This window comes from Pleurodeles waltl, chromosome 9, assembly GCF_031143425.1.
Source record: "Pleurodeles waltl isolate 20211129_DDA chromosome 9, aPleWal1.hap1.20221129, whole genome shotgun sequence".
Classification (NCBI taxonomy): domain Eukaryota; kingdom Metazoa; phylum Chordata; class Amphibia; order Caudata; family Salamandridae; genus Pleurodeles; species Pleurodeles waltl.
In genome coordinates this window covers 648,681,596-648,696,508 of record NC_090448.1, presented here as the reverse complement: position 1 = coordinate 648,696,508, position 14,913 = coordinate 648,681,596, and the positions used below count along the sequence as shown (strand labels likewise).

The following is a 14,913-nucleotide window of genomic DNA, read 5'->3' as shown; positions in this document are numbered from 1 at the left end:
AAGAGCCTGAAGCTTGGTCGCTTGCAGTTTGTTTCGGCATGGAAAACTTGTCTGCGTGTTTTTTCGGCTCCGAGGTGACTTTTTTCTTTTTCGGGGCCGAAACCTCTCGGCGTCGATCTGCTTCGGTGCCGCTGTCTCGGCGTCGAGCCGTGTCCACACCGGCATCTCGGTGTCGAGGCTTGTCTCCAGCACTTTCTCGGTCCCGAGAAGGCTGCGTGCCGGTGTCTCGACCGGAGTCGGACGACCTCGGCACTGTTTGGGCCTTTTTCGGTGCCGACGGTCGGTCACCGAATTTATGGCCGGATGGCAGTGGCGTCCCCTGGGCCTTGTAAATGTTTCTCTGTGTGGTTTTCGACGTCTTACTCACGGTTTGTGTATCGTCGAATCCTTCGGAGTCTGAGTCTTGGATCGAGAAGGTACCTTCCTCTTCCTGTTCCTCGAACTCCTGTTGGGCTGTCGGTGCGGACGCCATCTGAAGTCTTCTGGCTCGACGGTCTCGGAGTGTTTTTCGGGACCGGAACGCACGACAGGCCTCGCAGGTGTCTTCGCTGTGCTCAGGTGACAGGCACAGGTTGCAGACCAAGTGTTGGTCTGTGTAGGGGTATTTATTGTGGCATTTGGGGCAGAAACGGAACGGGGTCCGTTCCATCGGCGTTCTTCAGCACGCGGTCGGGCCGACCAGGCCCCGACGGGGGATCGAAAAACTACCCCGAAGGGCACCGGAGCTCTTCGATCTTCGATGCGGTGTGGAATCTAAGTACGCCGATCCCGAACGCAACAATACCGACGAAAATCTTCAGAAATTAGCTAATTTTCCGTTCCGAAACTCGGAGCGACAGGAACACGTCCGAACCCGATGGCGGAAAAAAAACAATCGAAGATGGAGTCGACGCCCATGCGCAATGGAGACAAAAGGAGGAGTCACTCGGTCCCGTGACTCGAAAGACTTCTTCGAACAAAAACAACTTGTAACACTCCGGCCCAACACCAGATGGCGAGCTATTGCAGAACATGCGTATCTACAGCGACAGATGCCATCGAACATATATTTACAAATGTACAAAGTTGAAGATAACTTCCAAACGGCTACAGGCTCCCGGGGAGGCGGGTGGGCACATGTGAATCTGCAGCGACTAATGCCACGAACAGATGTACACTGGGTAAGTGACATTTTCAGTTCGATGGCATGTGTAGCTGCAGATACACATGTTGTGCATAGACTAGTAAGCAGTTATCTCCCCAAAAGCGGTGGCTCAGCCTGTAGGAGTGGAAGTAGTCTGAAATAAAGTTCTTAGTACGGCTTGACCTACTGTGGCTTGTTGTGCGGATAGCACGTCTAACCAGTAGTGCTTAGTAAATGTGTGAGGCGTAGACCATGTGGCTGCCTTGCATATCTCGTGCATTGGAATATTCCCTAGGAAGGCCATGCTAGCGCCTTTCTTTCGGGTTGAGTGTGCCCTTGGTGTAATGGGCAGCTCCCTTTTTGCTTTAAGGTAGCAGATTTGGATGCACTTAACTATCCATCTGGCTATACCCTGTTTTGATATTGGGTTTCCTGTATGAGGTTTTTGGAATGCAATAAACAGTTGTTTTGTTTTTCTGATTTCTTTTGTTCTGTCAATGTAGTACATTAGTGCTCTTCTGATGTCTAATGTATGTAGTGCCCTTTCAGCTACCGAGTCTGGCTGTGGGAAGAACACTGGTAGTTCTATCGTTTGATTTAAGTGGAACGGTGAAATAACCTTTGGTAGAAATTTAGGATTGGTTCTTAGGACTACCTTATTTTTGTGTATTTGGATATAAGGGTCTTGTATTGTAAACGCCTGAATTTCACTTACTCTTCTTAGAGATGTGATGGCGATGAGAAATGCAACTTTCCAGGTTAGGAATTGTATTTCGCAAGAATGCATGGGTTCAAAAGGTGGACCCATGAGTCTTGTCAAGACGATGTTGAGGTTCCATGAAGGAACGGGTGGTGTCCTTGGTGGTATAATTCTTTTGAGGCCTTCCATAAACGCTTTAATGACAGGTATCCTAAATAGTGAAGTTGAATGGGTAATCTGCAGGTATGCAGATATTGCTGCGAGGTGTATTTTAATGGAAGAGAAGGCCAGGTTCGATTTTTATAAGTGTAGTAAGTAACCCACTACATCCTTTGGAGATGCGTGTAATGGTTGAATTTGATTATTATGGCAGTAGCAAACAAACTTTTTCCATTTGCTTGCATAGCAGTGTCTAGTGGATGGTCTTCTAGCTTGCTTTATGACTTCCATACATTCTTGGGTGAGGTTTAAGTGTCCGAATTCTAGGATTTCAGGAGCCAGATTGCTAGATTCAGCGATGCTGGGTTTGGATGCCTGATCTGTTGTTTGTGTTGTGTTAACAGATCTGGCCTGTTGGGTAACTTGACGTGGGGTACTACTGATAGGTCTAGCAGTGTTGTGTACCAAGGTTGCCTTGCCCATGTTGGTGCTATCAGTATGAGTTTGAGTTTGTTTTGACTCAATTTGTTTACTAGATATGGAAGGAGAGGGAGAGGGGGAAAAGCGTACGCAAATATCCCTGACCAGTTTACCATAGGGCATTGCCTTTGGACTGCTTGTGTGGGTATCTGGATGCGAAGTTTTGGCATTTTGCGTTTTCCTTTGTTGCAAATAAGTCTATTTGAGGTGTTCCCCAAATTTTGAAGTAAGTTTTTAGAATTTGGGGGTGAATTTCCCATTCGTGGACCTGTTGGTGATCTCGAGAGAGATTGTATGCAAGTTGATTCTGGATCCCTGGAATAAACTGTGCTATTAGGCGAATGTGGTTGTGAATTGCCCATTGCCATATTTTTTGAGCCAGGAGGCACAGCTGTGTCGAGTGTGTCCCCCCCTGTTTGTTTAGATAATACATTGTTGTCATGTTGTCTGTTTTGACAAGAATGTACTTGTGGGTTATGATGGGTTGGAATGCTTTTAACGCTAGGAAAACTGCTAGCAGTTCGAGGTGATTTATATGCAGCTTTGTTTGATGTACGTCCCATTGTCCTTGGATGCTGTGTTGATTGAGGTGTGCTCCCCACCCTGTCATGGAAGCATCTGTTGTTATCACGTATTGTGGCACTGGGTCTTGGAAAGGCCGCCATTTGTTTACATTTATACTGTTCCACCATAGAAGCGAGATGTATGTTTGGCAGTCTATCAACACCAGATCTAGAAGGTGACCCTGTGCTTGTGACCATTGTGATGCTAGGCACTGTTGTAAGGGCCTCATGTGCAGTCTTGCGTTCGGGACAATGGCTATGCATGAGGACATCATGCCTAGGAGTTGTAATACCATCTTTGCCTGTATTTTTTGTGTTGGATACATGGTTTGTATAACTTTTTGGAAATTTTGAACCCTTTGTGGACTTGGAGTGGCTATTCCCCTTGTTGTGTCTATTGTTGCTCCTAGGTATTGCTGTACTTTGCACGGCAGAATGTGTGATTTTGCATAGTTGACGGAGAAACCGAGTTTGTAGAGGGTTTGTATGACCTGATCTGTGTGGTGTGAACACTTTGTCAGTGAGTTGGTCTTGATTAGCCAATCGTCTAGATACGGGAATACGTGTATTTGCTGCCTTCTGATGTGTGCGGCTACTACTGCTAGGCATTTTGTAAAGACTCTTGGTGCGGTTGTTATACCGAACGGCAATACTTTGAATTGGTAATGTATTCCTTTGAATACGAACCTTAGGTATTTCCTGTGCGAGGGATGTACCGGTATGTGGAAATACGCGTCTTTGAGATCTAAGGTTGTCATGTAGTCTTGTTGCTTTAGCAATGGTAACACTTCTTGTAGCGTGACCATGTGAAAGTGTTCTGATTTGATGTAGGTGTTTAGTGTTCTGAGATCTAGGATTGGTCTCAGTGTTTTGTCCTTTTTTGGTATTAGAAAGTACAGTGAGTAAACTCCTGTGTTTATTTGTGTACCTGGTACCAGTTCTATTGCGTTCTTTTGCAGTAATGCTTGAACTTCTATGTCCAGAAGGTCTGAATGCTGTTTTGATATATTCTGTGTTTTTGGTGGTATATTTGGAGGGATTTGGAGAAATTCTATGCAATAACCATGTTGGATAATTGCTAAGACCCAAGTGTCTGTTGTTATTTCCTTCCAAGATTGGTAATACTGACTTATTCTTCCCCCCACTGGTGTTGTGTGGAGGGGATGAGTGACCTGTGAGTCACTGTTTGGTTGCAGGTGTTTTTGGGCTTTGAAATTTTCCACTGTTTCTAGGGAATTGTCCTCGTCTGTACTGGCCCCGAAAGCCTCCCCTTTGGTACTGTCCCTGGTAGGTAGACGGTGTTGAATGTGAGGTACTGGCTTGTGTGGCCTGACCCCGAAACCCCCCTCTGAAGGTTGTTTTGCGGAAGGTGCCGAAAGTGCCTCTGCTCTGCGGGGAATAGAGTGCGCCCATGGCCTTGGCAGTGTCAGTGTCCTTTTTTAGCTTCTCAATTGCCGTGTCCACTTCAGGTCCGAACAATTGTTGCTCATTGAATGGCATATTGAGCACCGCTTGCTGTATCTCCGGTTTAAAGCCAGATGTTCGTAACCACGCGTGCCTTCTTATGGTTACTGCTGTGTTAATTGTTCTTGCAGCTGTGTCCGCTGCATCCATAGAGGAGCGTATTTGGTTATTGGAGATGTTTTGTCCCTCCTCAACCACCTGTTTCGCCCTTTTTTGTAAATCTTTGGGTAGATGCTCGATGAGGTGCTGCATCTCGTCCCAATGGGCTCTGTCATATCGCGCTAGGAGCGCTTGAGAGTTAGCGATGCGCCACTGGTTTGCAGCTTGTACTGCGACCCTTTTTCCGGCTGCGTCGAACTTGCGGCTTTCCTTATCCGGAGGTGGTGCATCGCCTGATGTGTGAGAGTTGGCTCTCTTGCGAGCTGCCCCTACTACAACTGAATCTGGTGGCAGTTGTGAGGTGATGAAAGCAGGGTCTGTGGGCGGTGCTTTATATTTCTTTTCCACCCTTGGTGTTATTGCTCTACTCTTGACAGGCTCTTTGAAGATTTGCTTTGCGTGCCTTAGCATTGCTGGGAGCATAGGCAGGCTCTGGTAGGTGCTATGGGTGGAGGAGAGGGTGTTGAAAAGGAAGTCATCCTCGACAGGTTCCGAGTGTAGCGACACGTTATGGAACTCTGCTGCCCTAGCTACCACCTGTGAATAGGCTGTGCTGTCCTCTGGTGGTGAGGGCTTGGTAGGATACGCCTCCGGACTGTTGTCTGACACTGGGGCGTCGTATAGGTCCCAAGCGTCCTGGTCATCTTGGCTCATGGTAGTGTGAGCCGGTGAGTGTGACGGAGTCTGTGCCGGTGATATGTAAGTTACAGGTGGAGGAGAGGGTGGCGGAGTTACCTTCTTCACCACTTTTGTTTGTGGTGCTTGTTCCTGTGTTTGGAACTCAAGTCTCCTTTTTCTCCTAATAGGGGGAAGGGTGCTGATCTTCCCTGTTCCACTCTGTATGAAGATCCGCTTTTGAGTGTGGTCTACTTCAGTGGACTGTAACTCTTCCTCGAATTTATGTTTGCGCAATTGAGAGGACAGTGATTGCTCCTCTGAATATGAGCTGGTAGTTGGCTCGGTTGCCGGTCGTTTCGGCACCGAAACTATGTCTTTACTCGTTTTCGGCTCCGAGGCGACTTTTCTCTTTTTTGGAGTCGAAACTTCTCGGCGTCGATCCTCCTCGGTGCCGCTGTCTCTGCGTCGAGCAGCTTCGGCTCCTCTGTCTCGGCGTCGATCTTTGTCGGCAGCACTTTCTCGGTCCCGAGATTGCTGCGTGCCTGTGTCTCGACCAGAGTCGGACGATCTCGGCACTAGTTCGGCCTTTTTCGGTGCCGATGGGCGGTCACCGACTTTATGGGTTGAGCCATGGCCTGTTGGCAGTGGTGTCCCCTGGGCCTTGTCTGTTTTCTTGTGTGCTGGCTTCGACATCTTACTCACTGTTTCGTGGACGTCGAATTCCTCCGAGTCCGATTCATGGATAGAGAAGGCTTCCTCTTCTTCTCCTTGTTCCTCGAACTCACGGTGTCCTGTCGGCGTGGTCGCCATCTGTAATCTTCTGGCTCGCCGGTCACGGAGCGTTTTTCGGGATCGAAACGCACGACAGGCCTCAAGTTTCTTCCTTGTGCTCGGGCGACAGGCACAGGTTACAGACCAAATGTTGGTCTGTATATGGGTATTTGTTGTGGCATTTAGGACAGAATCGGAACGGGGTCCGTTCCATCAGCCTCGATGTTACACGCGGTCGGGCCGACCAGGCAACGACGGGGGATCGAAATTACCCCGAAGGGCTACCGGAGCTCTTCACGATTCGATGTCGATTCTATCTAACCCGATCCCGAACGCAACAATACTGACGCAATTTTCTGATTTTTTAACTATCTTTCCGTTCCGAAACCCGGAGCGAAAAGGAACACGTCCAAACCCGATGGCGGAAAGAAAACAATCGAAGATGGAGTCGACGCCCACGCACAATGGAAGCAAGGAGGAGGAGTCCCTCGGTCTCGTGACTCGAAAGACTTCTTCGAAGAAAAACAACTTGTAACACTCCGACCCAACACCAGATGGCGGGCTATGCACAACATGTGTATCTGCAGCTACACATGCCATCGAACATTCGGTTAGAACCGTTTGTCTCTTGGGCAGTTGGACATATGTCTTGGTACTCATGGCACACTGTCCAGGAGGAAGTTCCTGCATCAGCAAGCTGAACTTGACGTCGGAGTCCTGGATGGAGAAAGTCTCAGTCACAGAGGCCTCGTGCAATTTTCCTCTTTCCCTTCAACATCTTGCTGTCTGAAGATGTTGGGTGTTTTATCTATGTCCTTACGTTGCATCTCTCTGTGACACGCCCGATGGTCCCGTAAAGTTTTTTTCAACCTAAAAGATAGACAAACCTCACAGTCTTTGTCCTTATTATCAGGGGACAGACATAGGTTGCAAACCTGATGTAGATCGTTCCAAGGGTATTTAGCGTGGCAGCTGGGGTAGAATGGAATGGAGTCCGTTCCATCAGCGGTGCACAGTTGGTCGAAGCAGATGAGCTAAGTATAGGCCCGAACAGGTGAGGCCTGAAGGCCACGAGTGGAGCTCGTTGAATCGCCAGGCAAATGTTTTCTGGTGTCTCAATACAGGACGATAGAACACAGTAAAAAACAATACTGACAAGTCTGGTAGTGAGCAATAAATCAAAGGGAGCCCGAAAATGGTCTTGAACTGGAGCACTGGAAAACACATCTGAACACAACTGCAGAAAGAAAATCTAAAAATGAAGTAGATGCCCATGCACATTATCACCGAGAGGAGGAGTCACTTTAACTTGCGACTCGAAAGACTTCTTCAAAGAAAAACAACCTGCACACATCCAGACCAGACATTAGATAGCAGAAGTATGCAGAGCATGTGTACCTACAGCCACACATTCCATCGAACATAAAGATTCACACTTCACATCTATTTACGTAAAAATCTGGTGCTCTAAAATGCCTGTGTGTAATACACAGAAACACCCGAGAGTGACAAAGTAAATATTTCTTTCCACAGATCATTTTGCTTACAGAGTACATGGCTTTCTCCTCCTCAAGAGCTTTGGCATGTTTAATAGCTTCTGCCTCCTCTTTGTCTTTCCTCAGCATCCTGACAGATAAATAAATAAAACAAAATACCAGGTTAATAAGTGAAAATATAAACAAGAATGTAATAGTATGATAGGATGTAGAATAAACCTCTATGCAGACATGTAACTGGACAAACTCAGAGTCTAAGCACCACTACAGTGTGTAGAAAAATAAAACAAATCAAAACAGTTGTGTAGTGTTGTAAGGAAACACCTCCTTGGCATGGTTACCCCCTGACTTTTTGCCTTTGCTGATGCTATGTTTTGATTTGAAAGTGTGCTGAGGCCTGCTAACCAGGCCCCAGCACCAGTGTTCTTTCCCTAACCTGTACTTTTGTTTACACAATTGGCACACCCTGGCATCCAGGTAAGTCCCTTGTAACTGGTACCCCTGGTACCAAGGGCCCTGATGCCAGGGAAGGTCTCTAAGGGCTGCAAGCATGTCTTATGCCACCCTGGGAACCCCTCACTCAGCACAGACACACTGCTTGCCAGCTTGTGTGTGCTGGTGAGGACAAAACGAGTAAGTCGACATGGCACTCCCCTCAGGGTGCCATGCCAACCTCACACTGCCTATGCAGTATAGATAAGTCACCCCTCTAGCAGGCCTTACAGCCCTAAGGCAGGGTGCACTATACCATAGGCGAGGGCACCAGTGCATGAGCACTGTGCCCCTACAGTGTCTAAGCAAAACCTTAGACATTGTAAGTGCAGGGTAGCCATAAGAGTATATGGTCTGGGAGTCTGTCAAACACGAACTCCACAGCACCATAATGGCTACACTGAAAACTGGGAAGTTTGGTATCAAACTTCTCAGCACAATAAATGCACACTGATGCCAGTGTACATTTTATTGTAACATACACCCCAGAGGGCACCTTAGAGGCGCCCTCTGAAACCTTAACCAACTACCCGTGTAGGCTGACTGGCTTTAGCAGCCTGCCACACTCGAGACATGTTGCTGGCCACATGGGGAGAGTGCCTTTGTCACTCTGTGGCTAGTAACAAAGCCTGTACTGGGTGGAGATGCTTATCACCTCCCCCTTGCAGGACTGTAACACCTGGCGGTGAGCCTCAAAGGCTCACCCCCTTTGTTACAGCACCACAGGGCATTCCTGCTAGTGGAGTTGCCCGCCCCCTCCGGCCATGGCCCCACTTTTGGCGGCAAGGCCGGAGGAGATAATGAGAAAAACAAGGAGTCACTGACCAGTCAGGACAGCCCCTAAGGCAACCTGAGCTGAAGTGACTCTGACTTTTAGGAATCCTCCATCTTGCAGATGAAGGATCCCCCCAATAGGGATAGGAATGTGACCCCCTCCCCTTGGGAGGAGGCACAAAGAGGGTGTAGCCACCCTCAGGGCTAGTAGCCATTGGCTTACTGCCCTCCCTGACCTAAACACACCCCTAAATTCTGTATTTAGGGGCTCCCCTGAACCTAGGAACTCAGATTCCTGCAACCTAAGAAGAGGACTGCTGAGCTGAAAAACCCTGCAGAGAAGACGGAGACACCAACTGCTTTGGCCCCAGCCCTAGCGGCCTGTCTCCCCCCCCCCCCCCCCCCCCCCCACCCCACCCCCCTTCTGAAGAAACTGCTCCAGCGACGCTTTCCCCAGGACCAGCGACCTCTGAATCCTCAGAGGACTGCCCTGCTCTAAAAGGACCAATAAACTCCCGAGAACAGCGGCCCTGTTCACCAAAGACTGCAACTTTGTTACCAAAGGAGCAACTTAAAGACAACTGCGTTTCCCGCCAGAAGCGTGAGATTTGCAACTCTGTACCCGACGCCCCCGGCTCGACTTGTGGAGAAACAACACTTCAGGGAGGACCCCCCGGCGACTACGAGACCGTGAGTAGCCAGAGTTGCCCCCCCTGAGCCCCCAGAGGGTCGCCTGCAGAGGGAATCCCGAGGCTCCCCCTGACCGCGACTGCCTGACTCTCAGATCCCGACGCCTGGAAAAGACTCTGCACCCGCAGCCCCCAGGACCTGAAAGATCGGAACTCCAGTGCAGGAGTGACCCCCAGGAGGCCCTCTCCCTTGCCCAGGTGGTGGCTACCCCGAGGAGCACCCCCCTTGCCTGCCTGCCTCGCTGAAGAGACCCCTTGGTCTCCCATTGATTCCTATTACAAACCCGACGAACAAGTTACTTACCTTCGGTAACGACTTTTCTGGTGGATACATTAGCTACCTGTGGATTCCTCACCTAATGAATACCCCCCTTTGCGCCAGCATTCGATGGAAATCTTCTTCCTAGCTTCTGCACGTCGACGAGGACGTCACATTCGCCCACGCGACACCGTCTGACGTCATACAGGCAATAAGAAGTCCTCGCCGACGTGCCGACGTCAGTACCAACATTTTTTACGTGCCTGAGAACAATATTCCAATGAGATGAAAGACAAAAGCAATATTTCATGACATTGTAAACAACACATCATTGCGAGAAGATGAACTACTAATTTAATATATATATATATATATTTTTTAAATAAATAAATAAATATATATACACTAAACATATATATATATATATATATATATATATATATATACACACTAAACATATATATATATATATATATAAAAATATATACACATGCACATATATACATAATCTATACCAGTCCTCAAAACCAAGAGGAGCACACTCAAGAATTACTTGGTGAGACCAAACAGGCAACGGGGAGGCGGGTGGGACCGTGAGGAATGTATCCACCAGAAAAGTCGTTACCGAAGGTAAGTAACTCGTTCTTCTGATGGATACAACTACCTGTGGATTCCTCACCTAATGAATAGAGTCCCAAAGCAGTACCGCGCCCGGTGGTGGGTGCCTGAATGGTCAAACCAAGAAATCCTGCAGCACTGACCGTGCAAAATGGCCGTCCCTTCTGACCTCAGAGTCCAAACAGTAATGTTTCGCAAAAGTGTGAAGGGACGACCACGTTGCGGCCTTGCAGATGTCGACCACAGGAACACCCCTAGCCAAGGCCGAAGTGGCCGACTTAGCTCTGGTAGAATGAGCTCTAATACCATAAGGAGGATCCTTCTTTGCTAAAGAATAACACATTTTAATGCAAAGAACAACCCACCTGGAGAGTGTTCTCTTGTGGACTGCCTTTCCTCTCCTCTTGCCCACGTATCCGATGAAAAGCTGATCCTCCAGCCTGAAATCCTTCGTCCTGTCCATGTAAAAGCTTAACGCCCTTTTTGGGTCCAAGCGGTGTAGTCTCTCTTCTTCCTTTGAAGGATGAGGCGGAGGATAGAACGTGGACAGAGTAATTGTCTGAGCCAAATGAAAGGGTGAAACAACCTTCGGAAGGAAAGCAGCCTTGGTCCTCAACACCACCTTATCCCCATAAAAAGTTGTATAAGGGGGTTTTACCGATAAAGCCTGCAACTCACTCACTCTCCTTGCGGATGTTATAGCCACCAGGAAGACTGTTTTAAGAACTAAACCTTAAGGGGCAAGAATGCATAGGTTCAAAAGGGGACCCCATAAGGAAAGTTAGGACCAAGGACAAATCCCATTGAGGCATCACGAAAGGAGTAGGAGGAAATTTATTCATAAGGCCCTTTAAGAATCTAAGTACTATAGGAGATTTAAAAAACGAAGGCTGGTCTGGAAGACAAATGAAGGCTGACAAAGCAGACAAGTAACCGTTAACAGTAGCAACTGCACAACCCCTCTGTGCTAAAGACAAAGCAAAAGATAAAACATCTGACAAACGAGCACGTAAGGGATCAATCTGCCTCTCTCCACACCATAGCACAAACTTAGACCACCTATTAGCGTAGATAGATTTAGTGGAGTGTCGCCTGGCCGCTAAGATAACATCCACTACATCAGGCGGGAGAGAGAAAGAACTCAGGTTGCCCCGTTCAATCTCCAGGCATGAAGGTGCAGACTCTGGAGGTGGGGGTGTAAAACCTGCCCCTGCGACTGCGAGAGGGAGACGGAGCGGAGGGCACAGAGAGAGTTGGAGAAGGTCCGTGTACCATACCCTCCTTGGCCAATCCGGAGCTATTAAGATGACCTGGGCCTGGTCTTGGCGAATTTTCCTCAACACTCGAGGAATCAAGGGTATGAGGGGAAACGCGTAAAGCAACTGGTCGCACCAGCTTCTCTGAAACGCGTCCCCCAACGCTCCTTGCACCGGATACTGGAGGCTGCAGAATAACGGGCAGTGCGAGTTCTCCCGGGTGGCAAACAGATCTATCTGGGCAAACCCCCACATCTGGAAGATTAGACTGACTTGATCTGGATGGAGACGCCACTCGTGGTCGGCCGAGAAATGGCGACTGAGACTGTCCGCACGTACATTCAAGACTCCGGCCAGATGATTTGCTACCAAGCAAATCTGATGGTCCTTTGCCCAGGACCATAGCAGAAGAGCTTCTCTGCAGAGAAGGTACGACCCCACTCCTCCCTGTTTGTTTATATACCACATCGCGGTAGTATTGTCCGTTAGGACCTGAACCGACTGACCGCGAAGGGATGGGAGGAAGGCCTTGAGAGCCAGACGTACAGCCCGCAACTCCAACAGATTGATATGAAACATCTGTTCCTCTAGAGACCAAAGACCTTTGATCTCCAGATCCCCCAGATCAGCTCCCCACCCTAGGGTGGAAGCATCCGTTATGACCGTGGTCACTGGTGGAGGCTGCGTGAACGGCCTTCCCTGGGAAAGATTGTCGCCTGCAATCCACCACTTCAAATCCCTGGCAGCATCTCTGGAGATCTTGACCGAACCTGCGAGATCTCCTTTGTGTTGAGACCACTGCCTTCGGAGGCACCACTGAAGAGCCCTCATGTGCCAGCGAGCATGCGTGACCAACAGTATGCAGGAGGCAAACTGACCGAGCAGACGAAGGACCTTGAGGACTGGAATGACCGCTCCACTTTGAAACATTGGAACCAACGCCTGAATGTCCTGAATCCGCTGAGGCGGAGGAAAGGCTCGAACCAATGTTGTATCCAGTACTGCCCCTATGAACAGGAGGCGTTGAGAGGGCTCTAGGTGAAATTTGGGCACGTTCACCAAAAAGCCCAGGTCGAACAACAACTGAGTTGTCGACTGCAGATGATGCAGCACAAGCTCCGGGGACTTGGCTTTGATCAACCAGTCGTCCAAGTAAGGGAATACTGCTATCCCCTTCCTTCTGAGCTCTGCCGCAACCACCGACATCACCTTCGTGAAGCATCGAGGTGCTGAAGTAAGACCAAACGGGAGGACCGCAAACTGATAGTACTGCGACCCTACCACAAACCGGAGATACTTCCTGAGCGACTTGAGTATCGGGATATGAAAATAAGCATCCTGCAAGTCGACAGACACCATCCAATCTCCCTTGTTCAACGCCAAAAGCACCTGAGCTAGGGTCAGCATCTTGAACTTTTCCTGTTTGAGGAACCAATTCAAAATCCTCAGGTCCAGGATTGGTCTCAACCGACCATCCTTTTTGGGAATCAGGAAGTACCTAGAATAACAACCTGGACCCTTTTCCTGCTCTGGAACGAAATCCACCGCGCACTTTAAAAGGAGGACTTGAACCTCCTGTTCTAACAACCGGAGGTGATCTGCTGAACAATAAGATGGGCGGGGCGGGATGGGGGGCAGAAACTCCCGAAAGGGGAGGGTGTAGCCTTTTCCCACAATGCTGGTGACCCAGGAGTCTGACGTGATGACCTCCCACTTGTGAAGAAAATACAGTAACCTTCCCCCTACAGGAGAGGAGTGAGTGGGAATTGGTGGAAGCCTAAGGCTGCTTCCCCTGCTGCACCCCTCCAGAGGACGAGGAAGAGGCAGAATGCTGCTGAGAGGCTCCTCTGGTACGGACCCTACCCCTCCCTCTAAATGATCTATAGGCGAGAGAGGAGGTAGGCTGTTGGAATCTCCCCCGAAAGGAAGAGGAGGATGAGCCACGACCAAATCCGCGAAACCTCCTAAAAAATCTGGAGGAGGCAGAAGAAGAGGCTTGCAGTCCTAACGACTTGGCCGTGGCCCTGCTCTCCTTAAACCTCTCCAAAGCCGAATCCGCCTTGGCACCAAAGAGCTTGTCCCCATCAAAAGGGAGGTCCAACAGGGTCGACTGCACATCCGAAGAGAACCCTGAGTTGCGAAGCCAAGCCTGTCTTCTCGCAACCACAGCCGTGCCCATCGCTCTGGCCACCGAGTCAGTTGTATCCAACCCAGATTGGATAACCTGGGTTGCAGCAGCTTGAGCTTCTGACATGAGATTCAAGAGTCCTTGAGGAACCTCTGTATGCGAAGATGTGATCTCGTCCATCAGAGCATAAATGTACCTCCCCAAAATACACGTAGCGTTGGTGGACTTTAACGCCATGCTACATGACGAGAACACTTTCTTTGACTGCATATCCATCTTTTTGGAGTCCCTGTCCGCCGGCACTGATGGAAAAGATCCAGGCGCAGATCTTGTAGAAGAGGAAGCCTGGACCACCAAGCTTTCAGGCGTAGGGTGTCTGGAAAGAAAGCCAGGGTCAGTTGGAGAAGCCCGATACCTCCTGGCCACAGACCTATTGACAGCCGAGGAAGATACCGGCTTCTTCCAGACCTCCAATACAGGTTCTAGCAGCGCCTCGTTAAATGGTAAAAGAGGTTCCGCTGATGTAGAGGCCGGATGTAAAACCTCAGTCAACAGATTTTGTTTCGCCTCAGCTACCGGCAAAGGCAGTTCCAGGAAGTTAGCTGCCTTCCTTATCACAGCATGAAAAGTGGCCGCCTCCTCAGTATACTCCCCTGGAGATGACAAGTCCCACTCAGGGGAAGTATCAAGGCCACTAGCTGTGTCCAGTCCATGAAGACCCTCGCCAGAGTCCTCAATTTCTCCTTCCTCCAAGACCCTCTGATACTCTTGTTCCTCCAAGAGACGGAGAGCACGTCTCCTCGAATGTAGCCTCTCCTCAATTCGGTGTCGACATGGCGTCTGCAGATGCCGGGGAACGACGCCGATCACCGGATCCGTCTGACGCCGGGTCAGGCGCCACAGGTAGCTTCGACGCCGAGGCAGGAGTCGAATGAAAAGAAGTCTACCTCGGAGTTGCAGAAGGCCCTGCCGGTGTCACTGGGCGAAACGCCAAAGCCGATGTAGCCGAAACCTCCGGAGCCGAAACATCTGGAGCCACCGAGCCGACACCGGCGCCGAGCCCACGTTCCCCAAGGGGAGAAAGGGCATGAAGGGTGCTGGTCGCAGCAGCGCCGGAGCACCCAAACTGAAAGCCAACGGACCCGAAGGCCCAGTCGGAGCACC

The 14,913-nt window shown here is 49.5% G+C and overlaps 1 protein-coding gene across 3 annotated transcripts in view; it reads right to left on the bottom strand.

Annotated features, from left to right (window-relative positions):
- The window catches only part of CLASRP (CLK4 associating serine/arginine rich protein), a 664,783-nt gene that overhangs the window by 415,955 nt on the left and 233,915 nt on the right, over positions 1–14,913 (bottom strand). For all 3 annotated transcript variants that reach the window (XM_069207696.1, XM_069207697.1, XM_069207699.1), the window contains one exon: positions 7,585–7,663. In XM_069207696.1, coding sequence (XP_069063797.1) covers positions 7,585–7,663 — 79 coding nt within the window. The remainder of the gene's footprint in view (positions 1–7,584; positions 7,664–14,913) is intronic.